Source organism: Amaranthus tricolor, chromosome 4 (genome assembly GCF_026212465.1).
Source record: "Amaranthus tricolor cultivar Red isolate AtriRed21 chromosome 4, ASM2621246v1, whole genome shotgun sequence".
In the NCBI taxonomy this organism is placed as follows: Eukaryota; Viridiplantae; Streptophyta; class Magnoliopsida; order Caryophyllales; family Amaranthaceae; genus Amaranthus; species Amaranthus tricolor.
Genome location: NC_080050.1, coordinates 31,631,971 through 31,651,254, shown reverse-complemented (window position 1 = coordinate 31,651,254; position 19,284 = coordinate 31,631,971). Strand labels below are relative to the sequence as shown.

General features: G+C 30.0%; 1 protein-coding gene across 1 annotated transcript; it reads left to right on the top strand.

Annotated features, from left to right (window-relative positions):
- Positions 1–10,842: 10,842 nt before the first annotated feature.
- LOC130810400 (protein SMALL AUXIN UP-REGULATED RNA 51-like) lies at positions 10,843–11,417 on the top strand. Its single transcript, XM_057676443.1, has one exon. The coding sequence runs from the start codon at positions 10,959–10,961 to the stop codon at positions 11,277–11,279; it is 321 nt and encodes a 106-aa protein (XP_057532426.1). The 5' UTR covers positions 10,843–10,958; the 3' UTR covers positions 11,280–11,417.
- The last annotated feature ends 7,867 nt before the right edge of the window (positions 11,418–19,284 follow it).

Below are 19,284 nucleotides of genomic sequence, written 5' to 3'. Positions count from 1 at the left end.
ATATTTTTTATATACCTCTGCTTTTGAGGTAAGGGGCATGTGAGCATACGTATATGATCAAGAAAGAAGCTAAGAGACTAGACATCTAAATAGCCCTTTTTTCATTACTTGGTTGAATCAGCAAAAGGGAAAATTGAGTCAAAAGGAAGATAAAGGGTAGTTAAATTACATAGCCAAAGCCAAAAAGGTTATTGTTCATTGTTGTTGTTACTATGTTGTCTTTTATTTGCTCATGCACTTTTACCATCTTCAATAAATCCAAATGTAACATGGGTGCTTCATGTGATGTGCAACAATCCTAAATTTTTCGCTTTAAAAGTAAGTTTTATCTTTTTACCTTTTATATATGTCACAATTTTTTCATCATCCGTCGACCAATTTAATAAAACTTAGTTATATTTTATGATTACAAATTAAAATTGATTCTTATGGAGGCGTTCTCTACATTAAAACCGATGTATTAGTTCATTAACTAACCACAGTCTTATGAGATTAATGCTTGGACATTATTTTTGTTGTTGATTATTTTCAGCAGTAAATTTTCGACAATGTGTTATATTAGAGAATATTTAGGGGTGGCTCTTCTTTGGGGTCGGAAGAGGCCCACCCCTTGAAATTTTTTTGGGTCATTTTATAAAATTAAAACATTATATATTTTACATTAAAAAAATGTGGTTTAGATTGTAAATATTGAAGAGTATAGAAGAATATTCTAAACAAGAGGTTGAGAGTTTGAACCCATGCCTTTTAATTTGTTTGTTTGGATAATAACCGTGACCCTTTTAATATACGACATAAGATCCCCTAAAGATTGAGTAATTCAATGTAAAATTACTTGAATTAAAATTGTAATTGTAGTCAGTTAAAGTAACAAAATTGGTGTTAGATAAAATGACAATTCTGTCTTCTTATTCAATTTATCACATTTTTTTATATAAATTTAAGATAAAATTATAAATCTAACTAATTAAAGAAGAATAATAAATGAAAATAAAATTCCTATTAAAAAATGAAAAAAGAATCTGTACAAAATGTGTAGTGGTTATGTTTTTGTTCATGTTGGAATGGTGGGATACTCTTTTTATCTTATTCTATCGACTGTTATCTACGAATTTGCAAAACAATATGAATCATAGAACATGGGATTTCTGCTTTTGTGCGCAAACGTATGGACCAGTCCTACAACGTACGAATGCACCTTTAAGCTCATCATACCCTTAGATATCCGTCCCATAAAATTTGCTACAAATACATACGGTGAAATACAAAAGAAAACAAGAAAATTGATATTTTATAGGAAGGTGAGAGCAATGTGAATGAGAATTAAAAAAATATTGGTCATGACTAAAAATAAAATATAACAGATCTCATGGGTTGGATTAAGTTGAAAGTATAGCAAAATCCGTGTTAGAGATAAATCACTATCTCTCTTTTTCAGATATTAGTTTTCTCATCTCGTTGGATCAACTAATTAATTGCTTGTATAAAGTCTAAAGTCAAATACTTTTTTTTGTATAAAAATCAAAAACTTGCCACAAAAATACCTTCAAATATTGACAGTTTTGTTAACTATTAAGAATATAGATCATTGAGGTGCTTCTACACCTTGCACACAACACGTGCAGATCAAGAGTTTATCAAACACAAGCAGGATCATCATTTACTCAAGGGATCAAGAATGTTGACTCACCTATCTTAGTTCTACCTTAGTTAGGATATAGGTTGTTATATTGTAAGAGTTTGTTACAGCTGTGTAACTAACTCCTCATAGCTTAGTCAGTTTATTTCTATTTCCTATATATATATATATATATATATATATATATATATATATATATATATATATATATATATATATATATATATATATATGTTGTATCCTCATATCAAAATGTAAATTATACAATTCAATATCAATACAACAATCTTTTCTTTCATTCTCTCTGTGCTTTTATCAAGAATTCAACATGGTATCAGAGCAGTAAAAAAGAATTCAAGAAACATCCCTTCTGTCCTTCTTCAACCTTATATTATTTCGTTCCTGTAAACACACCATGGTAAATAGCAATATCAACAATGGTCAGACATCAACAGATCCTACTATGAATCCAGGATTAGTATATTACTTGCATCCCTCTGATTTAAGAAAAAAATTGATCAACATCACCTTTTTTGGTTCTGGGTTTGTAGATTGGAAAAGGGTTAAGATCATAACCCTAAGATGGAAGAACAAATTAGGTTTTGTTGATGGAAGTTTGCCTAAACTAAGTCAGAACTCTGCTGAACGTGCTTGGGAAAGGGTAAACAAGAAGAATCAATAGCCAAGAGTGTTCTTTTCTATAAAACAACAAAGGACATTTGGAATGAGTTGAATGAGAGATATGGGCAAAGCTCCAATGCACAATTATATTCTCTCCAAGAAGAGTTAAATAATCTTGTGCAAACACCTAATATGAAGATAGCTGAATTTTTTACCAAAATCAAAACTATATGGGATGAATTGGATTCTTTAAACCCCATTCTTGTTTGCTCCTGTGCTGCAGCTTCATCATGCACATGTGAAATAGCCAAGGAGTGCTATAAGGTGCAATAGAACAATAGGCAATCAATTTCTTGATGAGGCTGGATAAAAAAAAATATAATCAGGTATGCACTAATATGATCATGATGGCAGAGCTACCAACATCTGCGCAGGCTTATAGAATTCTCCAACAAGAAGAAACTCACCTAGGCCTAAGTGCTGCGGAGAACAATGACACATTGGCTTGCAGAGTAGAGAAGAGAAAGTATCAAGATAGAAGTGCAAGGAAGAATGATTTTGATAGTAACAGAACCAAGAAACAACATCTTTACTGTGATATGTGCAAAATTAATGGACACAATAAAGATAAGTGTTGGAAGATTGTAGGATATCCTACAAATTTCAAGAATAATTCGTGGAAAAGAAATGGTGATAGGTCAAATGCTAACATGAATAATGGAGAGGATGGTTTAATTACTGCAAAATTCACCACCTCACAGTACCAGCAGTTGCTAGACCTTTTAAATAAACAAGGAAATCAAGCAGACAATACCACACAACTAGCAGGTATGACTTGCCTAATTACTCTTAATAATTATGAATGGATCATAGATAGTGGAGCCTCTAATCATATGTGTTACTTGAGAATTTTACTGATCACAAGAAGATTAATAACCAAGGTTACACTATTACCATTCCTGATGGTAGAAGTATTGATGTGAAATATACAGGTACTATCAATCTTAGAAATGGTATTGTACTTAAAAGCGTTCTTTATGTGCCTCAGTTCAGATTCAACTTAAGTGTTGTGAATAAACTTATCCTTGACTTTAAATGCTCAATATCTTTCAATAATAATGGATGCTTCATTCAGGAAATGTTGATGAAGAAGCCCTGGCTTCTTGGTAAACCAAGATCAGGCTTATATGTCTTACAAGACACAACAAAAAAGGACATTTCTCATCATACAGAAGACTTCAATGGGACAATCCTAACTGCATTACAAGACACTAGAGCCAAACTTTGGAATCTAAGATTAGGCCATCTACCTATGTACAGATTACGTCTATTATTTCCTGATATAGATGGAAAGGCTGTTAATAAGAGGATTATATATGCTCCATTTTTCCTTAGGCAAAACAAAACAGAAATGTGTATCCTAAATCCTTTTGTAAATCTTTCAAACCTTTGGATGTCCTATATATTGATATATGGAGACCCTTTAAATACCATACTAGATTACATTGTAATATGTTTATAACTATTGTGGATGATTACAGCAAAATGACATGGATATACCTTATTAAACATAACTCTGAGTTCATACATGTCTTCATACAATTTGTAACTTTCATAGAAAAACAGCTAGGAAAGAATGTCAAAGGAGTACGCACTGATAATGCCCAAGAACTAATTAACGGTGAGGCAGTACAGTATTACATCCAAAAAGGCATGAAACATGAGTCTAGCTGCACTGACACACCTTAACAAAATGGGGTGGTAGAAAGGAAGCAAAGGCACATCCTTGAAACAGCTAGAACATTGTTTTTTCAAGCCAATCTACCCATGAAATTTTAGGGAGATTGTGTAGAATGTGTTGTACATTTGATAAATAGAATGCACTTGTTGGTATTAAAAGGAAAAACTCCTTATGAAAAATTGTTTGGTTAAAAGCCAGACCTTAGTCATTTAAGAGTATTTGGTTGCTTATGCTTTATAAGCACCTTGAAAAGAGATAGACACAAGTTGACGCAAAGAGCACAAAGAAGTGTTTTTATTGGGTATCAAAATGATAAAAAGGGATACAAAGTTTATAACCTTCAAACCAAGGTAGTCACTGTATCCAAAGATGTGGTGTTTCATGAATACCATTTCCCATTTCATTATGAAAATCAAAAATCAGAATATTTTGCTATAATATAACTCTTTTTACCAACAAATATCGAAAATTCACCAATCATGAATGATCCTTTCATACACAAATTCAGGTGTAGTTTTACATCAGAATGAATTTACTAAAGACCTCTTTGCACACAGTGGCTTTCAGAATTTCTAAAAGTTAGTAACACCACTACCCAGCAACCTAAAGCTATCTGCTTTAGAAGGGAAACTAATCGATGATCCTACACAGTACATAAGCCTAGTAGGAAAACTAAATTTCCTAACTAACACTAGGCCAGATTTGTCCTTCATTGTGCAAACTTTAAGCCAAAATTCATGCAAGAACCAAGGGATTCCCATTTGGTAGCCCTCAAACATACATTAAACTATGTCTATGCAACCTGTGGACAAGGGATTAGACTTGAAAGCACCAATCAAATAACTCTACAGGCCTTCTCTAATAGTGATTGGGGAGCATGTACAGATACTAGGAGGTCAATCACAGGATACATTCTTCTCCTAGGTCAGTCTCCAATATCTTGGTAATCCAAGAAAGAAAGCAATATTTTAAGGTCTAGCTCTGAAGCAGAGTACAGAGCTATGGCAGCTGCAGCTGCAGAAGTTTCTTGGCTAATAAGACTCCTAACTGAATTAGAAGTTCACAACCTCAACCCTATAATACTTCACTGTGACAATCAATCAGCAATATATATTGCAAAGAACACTGTCTTTCATGATAGGACGAAACACATTAAAATTGATTGCCACTTTATAAGAGACAAAGTTTTGAAAGGATTAATTCAACTATCCTACTTACCTACCAGACATCAACTAGCTGATGTCTTAACTAAGATCTTACCTTCATACCAATTTTCAGAATTATTGGGCAAACTAGGCATGACTACACCCCATCCTAGTTTGGGGGGGGGGGGGGTTAAGGATATAGATCATTGAGGTGCTTCTACATCTTGCATACGACACGTGCAGATCAAGAGCTTATCAAACACAAGCAGGATCATCATTTACTCAAGGGATTAAGAATGCTGACTCACCTATCTTAGTTCTACCTTAGTTAGTTAGGATGTATATAGGTTGTTATATTGTAAGAATTTGTTACAGCTGTGTAACTAACTCCGCATACCTTAGTCAGTTTGTTTCTGTTTCCTATATATATATATATATATATGTTGTATCCTCATATCAAAATGTAAGTTCGTTGTACAATTCAATATCAATACAATAATATTTTCTTTCATTCTCTTTGTGCTTTTATTAAGAATTCAACATTAACGGTTACCAATCAATTAAATATTGGCGGTATACATATAAGGCCGTCTCTAGTGTTTATGAACAAATATTCAAAACATTAACTCTTAATAAGTAATTTTAAGAAAAAAAAAATACACAAATTAATTATACCTATTAGCTAGACAAATACAGAAATACACAATTATTACAATAACAAAGAATCTCTTAAGAGCAAAACTTATGTTACATACTTACATTATTTACACGATAAGGTCTATTTGCAAAAAACCTTAGCTAGTTTAAATGATTATTCGACTCTCTTAAAATTTTAAAATTATTTAATTTTTGTATTAAGTTGGCCACCAAAAATATTGTTCAAAATCAACAATTCGGGTACACGGTTCAAAAATACTTGGGCAAAACATATTTGGTGGACTGAATTTGTGGATGGCTTCCTTGCTATTTAGATAAGCTTTTCCTCCTATGCTTCTGGTTATTGTCATCACAATTCACAAACCAGCTTGCTAAAGTTTTATGCCTAGCCATTTCTAGCTAAAAAAATCAAAAAAACAACTAACTTTTGCATTGGATAAACCCATTATCTTAACCGGCAAAGAACCACAAATGGTTAAACCAACTGAGAATTAATCGGCTCAACCCAGATGATCATGAGGTAACATTTGCAAAATCTAAGAGGTATGGCCGTTTGTAATCCTAGGCAAAGTAGACATGTGCATAGGGCTCAATATTAGAAAGAGGTCCAATACATCAATTCAGAATTGTTGTCGTGTATGATGTAGAACACTACTTATAAAATTATAACTTTATTTTTGTCAAACGCCCATTAAAAATCGAAATCAACTATCTTCCTTAGTTTAAACCTAAAGCCTCATATCAAAGAGATATCTATATAACCCATATTGAGGTACCTAGGTTCATGGTATGTCATATATGGAATATTTTTTGTGGTAATGCAAATTTATATTGGGACTACAATCCAAGTCTTAAACTAAGAACAACCCTTTTGCCTCCCGTGATGTCATGGAAATTTCATACATTTTATAGTTTCACGTACATTCAAAAAAAGTTTGTTGAGAGAAAATAGCCTTATAATTTGATTCAATATATCCATTTATGGACTATGCTTCATGGTTTTGGAAATACAACTTGCAACACATGGGGAATGTTATATGAAGAATGTATGGATTATATAATTAGGTGATCTACAATGACTAATACTTGATGCCACACGTATCTAAGGCGTGCAAGAGTAGAAGTCATATTATTAGGAGAGCTAGCTATTTGTATTGAATATATATATATATTTTGTATATTGAAATTACTATTATCACTTAAACTTTTAATTAACTTGGAATTAATAATGTCAATTTATAAGAAAGTTTTGTACCATCCCTAAAAACAAAACAAATATCAATAACTAAATACTCGACTTACTAAGTGATTAGCAGATCATTAATAATATCTTTGATTTTTAAACCGTTACACTTTTTATAGATAGTAATTACTTTAAAGAGAGACGTGTAAGCTAGTAAGTGTGTAACAATTAAAAAAATGAATAATAGTATTAAATTACACAATCGAGATTCAAACCTAAATCAAAACCACGTACATAGCTTATGGTATCGTATGATTAGTACTAGTAGTATAGATGTATTAGTACACTACAATATACAGAACAAACATATAGCGCGACGTTTGATTTCCTCGCGATCATCGCTAAACGCCTTTAGCTATGGACTTGTGATGAAAATCCGTTATGGTTATTCTATCGCAAACACAATCGTGAAATATTGCGACGAGCAATGGCATCACAGATTCCATCGTGAAACTAGCACTTATTTTTCCTCGGAAGTCCATCGTAGTGTTTGTTGTGGATACGTGTTACGATGGTATCCTTCTAGTGGTATATGAACAAGCTAGGTAACAAGGGTGGACTTGCAACAGAGGTCAGTGTCCCCTGGATTGTAGGGTATGGGGGAAGATACACAATTTCTAAATTCTAAGTAGATTTGTTTAGAGATGTGGCCGGTCACCAAGTCTCTTCTTTTAGGTACATATACGCACATGTGAGCGTCAATGCTTGTTCTGTCCCTATTATGAACTTGCATGCCTGATCGGTCTGAATGTTTAATTGCATTACCATTTATTTATTTTTTTACCTAATTAAAGATAAGCTTACTTCATTTGCAAGTGGTAAAAGTAAAAATTTGTGTTTCGTGGAGGGTTTGTATTCATGAGTTTGAATGCATAATTGACCATATAAATATTACCTATGTTCCATTTTACTTGCTACTTATAGTGACATTTTCTCACACAATAAGTCATAATAATAAAGAGATGACACAAAAATTAAGAAATGATGGAGAAATATAATTTGTATACGTGGATGTCATATTAAGACACAAAAAATAAAAGAAAGTGGTGAGATTATTTCCATAAAAGTAAATATTTTAAAGTTAAAAGGAACGGTAATTCATAGAGATAGAGAAAGCATGTGATTGCGGATTGAGGTAAAGCAACGAATGCAGAACTTTAAACTAGACGAGCTAATTAAATAGCTAATACGCAAGTAAAATAAAAAATAATTACAGTCTACACACTGACAAAACAATTCTTTAAAAACAAGTTAGAATCTGTAGAAGAAAACATTATGTTTTATTTCTACTATTTTTACAAGTGAACTTTGCTTGATCATTTTATAATACTTAAGTAACTTTCATATTATATTACTATAAATAAAAATTGCGTGAAAATCATACTGGGGTTATATTTCCAATCTTTCAGGGTATATACTTCAATGTCAATAATAAATAGAGTATACATTCAGTCCACGTGAAAACCATAAAAAGATTCGTATTTTCTAAAAGTTGATTTTCACCACATTTAATAATACAATAAGCCGCGTGTTTGAGTTGAAAGGAAGTCTAATCTGAATATGGTTATAATTTTTGAGGGTTGATAAAATGTATGGTCTCAAATTTAAGGTATGTTAAAAGAAAATTATACAAAGTATATTTTGAACCACTAACGAGAGTCAAGGTTAGGTTGCATAAGAGTACATGCACAAGCATCAAGAGTGAAGAACAGAACAAGTTGAGGTACACTCAGGTACACTTCATGTTGTATTCTTGAATTAAGCAGAAAAGGATGAGAGGAGTAAGTAAGAAGTGGTTTGTAGTTACTTATTACTTTTTCTATCTTATTACTTCTCCCATTCTATTTTTTCATCTAATGGACCACCTCTTTATTCATGTCAGTCTGCCCATTTGTGGATTTAACATTTATTATTATGGCTTTGTAGATTTTACTCCTCCTTAAATCTCTATTTATTTTTTTATACAAACTTATTTTATGATAATATATTCAACTCTTTCTCTAATTATATATTATTTGATCACTTGAATTCAGTCCTTCTCCATCTCGCTCTATTTGCTTTATTTTCTATTTTAGTAATTTAGCTGATTTTCTTTTATTTGTATTTTTTGGGTATAACTTCAGTACTCTATATTTTTTCTTTTTCACTATTTTAATTCATTCTACTCAATTTTTTAGTTTTTGTGTCAAAACTAAATGAAGTTGTTAGACTGAGATAGAGGAGTACATCTTCAAGCTAAAAATGCGTATGTTGGTACTTAGCACTAATAAGTCCACTATAAGAAGAGTATATATAAAATTCAAATTCGTGATATAAACCTCTGATACCATATAAAAAATCATCTAAACCAAAAAAAAAGGCTGCAATATATATTATATCATCAAAAGGTGTTTCTTTATCATCAGAATTATCACTCTATTTTTATAATTATTTTTTTTAATTTTAACCTATTTATTTTTAAAGGTAGTTTTTGTAAATTGGGATGCCAATTGCCAAAGACAAAGTTCCAAATTGGGAAATGATCCCAAACAAAAAGAGCGGACAAAACCGAATATCCAAGCTTAGTATCTTGAAACTCTAAAATTGTGTCCAATAGTATTCGGAAAAGTGGCCTTTTTTGTAATTTTCATTATCAAAAAATTGAATATTAGATATTTCATAGAATTATGAACCAATAGAATAGAAAACAAATTAGAGGAAGGGAACATTCCTTGACACAATAACCACTCCCTATATACTTGCTCCTCTATCTCAATTCTCATGATCCTCCCTTCCCCATTCATTTAATTACTTAATTTCACCCTTGTAACTTTTTTCTTTAAATATATATTCCCTTCTACTCATCCAATTAGTCTATTTTAGTATTTTTTATGTTAAAATTTTATGTTTGTTTGTTGTTAAGCTAGTAGTGTAACTCAATTGTTAATGAATTTGTATAGTAAAATTAGTTATTGGTTATCAACTAGTACTTATTAGAGATATAGTTAAGTTAAAAACCAATAAAAAAATGGTATTTTAAGCGTACTTTTCACATTGACCAACTTATCAGCTAACTTAAAAACCATTTTCAACACGTATTTTTTTTAACAATTTTAACCGGCTAATAACCTAAAAGTCAACAGTCAAACAATCTAGTCATTAAAAAGAAAGCATTTACCAAGCATGTATATATGTTGTAATTCATTATACTCCCCTTGATTCATTAAAGCAGCAATATTTCATCTAAAAACCACCCACATATAAATACATAATGTTACGATCTAAATATGGCATAGGAGTATCATCTTTAACTTAATCGAGAATGAGCAAATTTTAAATTGAAAAATCAATTTATTAAGAAAAATTATTTTGTTCAATCTTTTAAAAATCGAATCTATTGTAGTTTAAAACGTATCCTTAGTTTGATTGTCACACGAGGTGTTTATTAGATTATTTTCATATCAAGTGTTTTGAGTCAAGTTAAATCGAATTCAGTTACAAAGTCGAACAAACATTGAATCATCAAATTTGTTTTAAATAACTCTATTTTCTCATGTAATATATTCCCTCAGTCTACTATATATAAATTAATATCCACAACAGCATTATCATCAACCCGATAAATTCTGCCTTTTTCTTTCCACTATGTTAAATTAATAATATTAATTATTAAAAAAAAATCTTTGTTCAATGTTGAAATATTTTCCAAGCAAAACTCATGCCATCAAAGTACCCAAAAACCACCCACCCGTGGTCTGTCCTTTACCCCCACAACCCCACATGCTCCTGTTTTCTGTCTTTCTCCTCTCTTCTCTTCTTTATATACACTTCTCCTTCTCTTCTTTTCCTCTCCCTCAACACCAAAATCCCTCCATTAAACATCCCTTCTTCATCTCATAACACCTCCAAAAAACCCTTCAATCCCCACCAAAAATGGCCATTAAAAAACCAGCAAAACTCCCACAAACCGCAGTACTTAAACAAATACTCAAAAGGTGCTCAAGTTTAGGCAAAAAACAAGGTTATAATCAAGAAAATGAGTACCCAGAAGATGTACCAAAAGGGCATTTTGCAGTTTATGTTGGGTTCAATAGAACAAGATACATTGTTCCAATTTCTTTATTAAGTAGGCCTGAATTTCAAACTTTACTTCACCAATCTGAAGAAGAATTTGGTTTTTGTCATGAAATGGGTCTTACCATCCCTTGTGATGAACATGTTTTTGAATCTCTTACTTCTATGCTTCTTAGATAGTTTTTCTATTAATTAATTAATCCAAGCTACTAATTAATCATGGGTTTTTTTTAATTTTTTTATTGGAGTAAGGCCGGAGAATCCCGACGTATAACAAGTGATGGTGAAAGCGGAATCATTTTTCGGCTAGTAGGTTAACCCATAATTTCCGAGTTCTTAAATTATCTTGATTAATTAGAGGGAACCCATTTGGAGATTATTTTTTGTTTTTTCATGGGTTTTGAGAGGAATTTGTAAATTTAATATTTGGAGGAAAATTCCATGTTTTTTTTTGGGTTTTAGTTTTTATTATTAAATAGTAGGAGTAATTTTTTTCTCACGGTGGTTGGCGATTTGTTGTAATGTTGCCCTGTGAGAAAATTGGATGCAAATTATTATGTTAATAAGATGAAGTATATTTAATCAAATCAAATTATGATTGTTATTTGTTATGTACTCTTTTTATATACTCCATCCGGTTCACTATTAATGTCCTATTTGCTTTATACATTCTATTCAATGCACTTATTCAATTTTAAATATTTCTAATTGTGCATAATAAAAAATTATGAAAAGTTAATATAAATAATCCTTGTAATGAGACGAATCAAACAATATCCCACTTGACTATATTTTAACTTATAGATTAATAATAACATCCAAAAAGTAAATGAGATATTAATAGTGAATTAGAGGGAGTAACATTTTTTTTTTTTTAAATATTGGTTGATCATGTCTAATTTCGGTATAAGGGTGAACGAATTAATTACACTTTATCATGAGTTTAAAGAAGATGTATAGTAAATCGAAAAGATAACTTCAACGTATAAATGAAAATCAAAAGGTAAGTTGAAAAAAAATGTAGCATTTTCACAAGAAGATAGCCGCACAATATAAAAATTTAAAAAGCCGAGAAAAAATAAGAGAAAAGAGTAGTACTCCACGTACTTGTCCTAAGTTTGTGTTGCGGACTATAAATTAAATTTTATTTTAGATAGTGTCAAAAATTAATAGTAATATATTTCTGTTAAAAAAAATATGATTTAATATTGAGACGTGGGACAAAAAAAGATAAAACTAACCCAATTTTTGTGTTTTCTTTTATTTTCTGGCCAAAATTTAATTTTTAGGGTCAAATATCATAATAATGATAAAGCTTAAATTTTGCAATAAAGTTTACCCACCTTTCACGTCAAAAGGATTCTTAGGGTCAAATTTGATAATAATTGACTATTATTATCGTATCTTACAAAATTACAACATTATTGACCAATTTATTTTCAAATGTACTTCAATTGTAATACAATTTATAAAAGTTAAAGAAAAACTAAATTGAAAAAAAAAGAATAATATATATACTTCTACAAAATCGCAAAGATATCAAAGAAACTACACTCAGAAGTAGTAAATCAAAAGTATAAATATCAATATAAAATGCAAATAATAGAAAATTTCAACATCTATTCTAAAGGGGGAATGTATTTAATTTTAAATTAACAACATCCAACTTTAATGTATTTCATCTTTAAGTTGTCATCAATTATTGTTACTTAGTACTCATTTTAATTTGTTCTTGGGAATTTTTAGTGTATTTTGTTTTCTCTAATATGAGATATATCAATGTTGACAATGTACATCCATTCATGTGTTAAAATTTTCTTGCTTTCTTTACTTTATTTTGGTAATAATAAATTGGGCTATACTTATTGTCAATGTCAGTATATAATCAAAAAATACAAGATGCACACTTTATAAATCAAGCAGATACTATCTCAAAATCATATAGCATTGGAAGAAGACTGGCTCTAATAACTTATAAAATGTGTTCATCATCTAAATGTTGGACCTACCATTTGTAATAACAAATCAACAAAACCATAAAGCATTGGAGAAAGGGCTTCAATAACTTACAAAGTATCATTTTTCATAACAGGTACTCTTGTGAGATACCGTTTCTCAGAGAGACGACTTTAAAACACGAAGCCCACATTCTTATTTCCTCTTTAAGTTGTATCAATTGGACTATTTAGCCTATACATGTAATGTGTCTCTCGAATAGACCGTCTTTCACAACAATTTGCGTTTTCATAATGTTTTGGTCATCTATGTTTAATATATGTTTCCTCCGTTCCAAAATAATTGCAACATTTTTTTTTCACGTGGTCCAATGCACATTATGCACTAATTCAATTCTTAATATCTATAATTATGTATAATAAAAAATTATAAAAAAATAATATTAATAATCTTTGCATCGAGACGAATCCAACAAGATCCTACTTGACTATGTTTTAACTTATAAATCACAAATTAATCATAAATTAAAAAAATAATTAAATAGTACAAGTATTTCAAATGTTGCCACTAAATTCAATGTTACCACTAAATTAAAACGGAAAAGTAATAACATTCAAATTACAATTGGCAAGTATAATTTTTATAATTGAATTTTTAAATAAACAGTAAGTAATAACATTCAAATTACAATTGGCAAGTATAATTTCTGTAATTGTATTTTTAAATAAATGGTGACAGTTAATTAATGGATGATAAAGTTTAACTCAATTTTATTGTTAATCTTAGTATAGAGTAATATTTTAGGTTAGCTATACCCGTACATATACATAATACAATATCATTATTACGTGACAGAAACAGCGTGAGACAATCCTTTTCGGAAAAGAAGAAGAAATGGAATCTTAAAATTTTTTTATTCTAATATGCACTATACACTATACACTATACAATATACACTATACACCATATATTTATGGATATGTTAAAAATACTTGTCAATTTTTTTGATAAGAGTACTTATACGTAGAAGTGTTCATTTAGGTAATCGGGTTGATTTAGAGTCAGGTATTTTGGGTTAGCTCGAAATTGGATTTTTTGTTCATATTGTTTTTTACAGAATTGTAGATCATTTTCAAAGTCGATTTGAATCGAGTTCGGTTACAAGGTCGGGTAAATTTTAGATTATCGGATCTGTTTTAAACACCACTTTTAGAAAAATCTGTTGTATAAGTTCAACGTTATTATTTATTATATCTTTATCTAAGTGTGACAAATAAATAGAAATAGAACAGTTAAAAATATTAACAATAGTACGTCAAATTCAAATAGACAAAGAAAATACATTGGAATTAAACAATTATGTATACTATATATATATTGATAATTCAAAGAATAATTTTTTAAACACGTTCTTTTAATTAACACGTTAAAAAAATTAATAGAAACAATATTAAAATAAATAATAAAATGAATATCTCTTGTATCAATTAAATTAAATGTAAAATTAAGTTTAAGCAAGGGTCAATCAGTTTCAAGAACTAATTATTACTTTTTTCTGTAGGTGGTGAAAATTAAATTCTTATAGTAAAAGTAAAAGAAAAACTTTCAGCTACTAGATCAACCGATGATTTTGAATTGATGCCAATAACTTTGGATTAGCACATACAATTTCTAATATAATAATTGATTATAAACACATAATAGACTACATATGTGTAGTAAAAATTATGAAAATAATGTGTATGAAATATAATAATTAATAAATGAATTTTTTCTTTTATATTTTTCAGCATTTAAAAACAAATCACATTATGTTATTATTACTTTTCAATAGATATATTGCCTTAAGCATTGTGTATATTATTTTAAAATTTAAGCAATTTTTGTATGGGATATAAGAACCCCAAATATAAGAGCATGTAAAAAACAAAATGAATATTGTTGAGTCGAGGGATTCTTTGGCCGCACTCTTCTTTATTAGTATGAGTTGACGCCTTTTTTTCCTCCCAAGACCCTGATCATAGTTGTGAGAGACACTGGCTATGATGATGATGGTATATTAAGTTTTTGCCCTATACTGGGGGTGTTTAGATGTTGGTTTTTTAGTTAGCTTTTGGTTGTTAGTTGGTTAAACATCAAATAAAATATTTTATAAATGACCATTAAAGCTAGCTGAAAAGCTGAATTTAAAGTTAATATAAAAATGTTGTTCCAATTAGCTTTTTTATTGGCTTTTGGTTTGTTGACCTACTTTTTCTCTAATAAATAACTCACAATTAATGTCTAAATTTACCAAACACCTTCATAAACAATTGGCTATTTCAGCTAGCTTAAAAGCTAACAATTCTAAATAGTCAAACAAATCAACTAAAAAGCCAACAGGCAATTGACAAACACGCCATTACCTCAATAACTTTTGGTTCTTGGCTCTTGGCTCTTGGCCGTTGGGAGTACATGTAACATGAGTGGGGTAATACGAACTCATACTACTTATGTTTCATACATGCAATGCAAATGCAATGGTTGAAATACATACAAACATCATAATGTCATGTGGAATTGTCCTTAAATAGAAGGGAATGCTAAAAGCCATTATGATGATGTTTGTCCTTAATAACATTGTTGCACGCTGTATTATACGGTTATGTATTATCAATTTCTCACCTTGTCACCTGTGAAAATTTATTCCATTTTTAAATGTTGTGTACTATTTCTGAGGTCTAAGGTATTTATACTTTTCTATTCTTATAAGTTTCCTATCAAGGATATATTCATATCCACTATCCCAGGCAAGATCCATATACACCTTATAACGTACTTACTTACATTATTTTATAACTTATATTCTTACATATCAGGGGTTGTTTGACAAACAAATGATATTTAATTAGAGTGACTTGTTTAATTAACTGATTTTGAATATGCTGGTGGAAGCAAAATATTGTAATTCAACTGCATCATAGCAACAACTGTTTCAACTAGTAACTTACCAAGCACTACCGTTGCATGGTTTTACCACCCAACCACCTATTTGTATCCAAATGAAGTTAAAAATATCCGACGTGCATGCTACTTGAGTCAAATATATATGGTACTCCTTCTATTCCACGGATTTTGCTATAATTTTTTCGTCTATCTTATAAGTCTTGCTAATTTTTTTTTTAATGGTGAAAACACGTGCTCTTTAATTTACATTCACACATTTAAATTATTTCTTAATTTTATTCTTAAATTTATCTCACTTTCCAATAAAACATCATTTTCCCTCCACCATCTAGTTATATGTATTGATTTATATCAAAATTATACTTGTAACAAAAGCAAGACGAAAAATGAATAAGAAACAATGGGTACATAAGTACACTCGTCAAAAGATTAGTGAAGAAGAGGTGAATAGACAAGAATTGTTGGTATGTTGACCTTATAGGAGTATGAAAGGGTTAGCCGTATTAAAGCAGTGTAATAAATGCTATAGTGGTCCAATGTAATAACATTTCACCAATCACCAGTCACCTCCAGCTCCAACAACTATTACATCATGTGTTTTATTATATTTGTTTTATTGACTTTTTACATAATTTAATATATTATTTTTGATTTTTAAAAATTATAAAAATTAATATTATACAACTATGTAGTTAAACGATTAAACAAAATTTCACTTGAATATATTTTTTTTACACATTAATCATAATAAATAGAATAAGATTAAATGATAAATAATGTTAATAAAACATTGCGACTATTTTAAATGGAAGAAATATTATCATTGGTTCTAATGCTGACACTGTGTGTGCGCAGAAGCAGCTAACCGTACGTACCCTTTGACAGGACATACTTTAACCGTCTCAATGCTTTCTACTTCCCATTTTCAAATACCAGGAGGTAGTTGGTTAGTTGCAGTTACACTCTTCCCAATTCTCAAGGCCACTTCAACTTCGTTACTTTTAGATTCAAATTTTGAAGTCTAGGGTTAGGAGTGTTTCAACGAGTTGGAATTTTGTTTTGAGCTTTTATTATAAAAGAATTTTGTAAATTATGCGTCCAAAATGAATCGAGTTCGAAATTGGCTCTTCTATAATAAAATTAAAGCGGATTCTAAAAGGTTTTAATAAAAAACAAAAACGGACCCTTTTGAATAGCATGATTGATGAATAATTTAATATTTATAAATGACAATATCAATGAGAATTATTTCCATTTTTGGGTTGAGCCGATTACTTTTTTTTAATCTCATCTATATAGTTAAACTATATTTTAATTTCTTACACACAATTTAATCTCTCTTCATTTAGTAAATTATAAGACTTTTAACGTTATGTAAATGATAAGAGTAAGAATAATAAGGTAAAAATTTATTTAGGATTCATTTCTAATCGACTAATTCTATACGTTTTTGTATATATTTACCAAACATCTACATAACTGACTTAAAAAATTGACTTAACAACTACCAAAAAGCAAAAATTGTCAGCGATTATACAACTCAACGTAATCGACCAATAGCCAATAATCAACGATTAATTGCTAGACATCCTTTATACCTACATTGAAATTATTTGAAAGCATGAGAGTTAGTTTCACTTGTTTCTTTATGCTCATTAATTGTTCTATTTCTTCTCAACAGTTCTTACAAAAAAATTTCTAGGGAGATGTCAATCATTGTCTATTCATTTCTATTTTTTAGTTGCCACGCATCAGAGACAACAAACAGGTTATTAACATAAGTTTTTAAACGTGTGCCCCATTTGATGAATCATTTGAATTTCTAGGATGTATCTTTTAGTTGTAATGATGAGATTAATCATCTTAATAACACAACAATTTCAGAGCTTTAATCGTAAAAGATTGATGTCGGCTACGTGAACTAATATATTCTTCGTTACTTCTCAATACATATGTTGCACTATATCAATGTATTTCTGGAATTGCCCTCTATTATGTCCACCAAATACTTCTCTTGATACCTTGTCGTATACTTTTTTCAAGTCATTAAAAATTATGTACATGTTTTTTTTTTAGCCATACAGTACTCCATTATTTATCTCATAAGATGATTTGCTTCCATTGTAGATATCCCTTATTTAATTCCAAATTGATTATCTGATATGGAGGTACATCTCCTCCTATGTATCTCTATCACTCTTTCCGACAACTTTATAGTATAGCTGATAAGATTTATTCCTTGGAGAAATTTTGGGCATCCTCTTTGTTCTAATATATAGTTAATATAGTACTTCTTCTCTAGTTATTGGACATCTTATTTGTCCTCCAAATCTTGTTAAACAGATTAGTTAGCCAAATCACTCTAATCGTCCCTAAACATCTTCATACCTCAATAAGTATTTCCATCTGGCCCAACCGTTATCTTTAGCTTAATTATCTTGATCGCTTCATCTAACTCTGATTTTTAAGTTTAAAAATATAGTTAAATCAAAAGGGTTTGTACTTTTTAAGCATGAGGATAACTGAAATTCCATCAACATCATGGAGTACTAGAGAAAAACTTGAATCAAAAAGTTAATAGAGCATGACAATTTATTTTGTCCACAAACTCTTTAAAATTATTCTGATTAATTGAAATTGAGTATCACTCGACCGTAAATATTCATGATATATATCAAATAAGACTATCAAAATACTTATATAAACAAATAAAATAAAATTAATTTGACTCAATATATTATATCAAGAAAATCGGCCCAAAAATCGAATTATGCCCCTGTATTTAAAGAATGAAAAGAATATAAAAGTGATGAACATTAGAATTACTTGGGCATTTTGATGCCAACCCGTCTTGTATGAGACCGTCTCACGGAGGAGACGACATCAATAAAAAGCCCATAAATTAAAAGTTTCTATTATCGGACTATTTAATCCAAGTATAAAAACATATCTCAAGGTGAAACCGTCTATAAACACAAGTTCATGGATGTGATGATGGCTTTTTGAAAAGCCTTTACAAAATTTGAAAGCGTATACAAAAGGCCCATAACACTTGGGCAGTTTAGAAAGGGTTCAGAAAAGGTCCGAATCTAAAATTTTGATGGTGTCCTAGTCAAATTCAAAACACAAATTCTCAAATGATACAGTTTTCACCATAATGTTATTTTATTAAATCGATCCAATATACACTTATCGTCATAAAACAATAACTTATAATCTTAAAGTGATCACTTACACTTTTGAAGTGATCACTTTTATTGTCTTAGACTAATCACTTATAAAC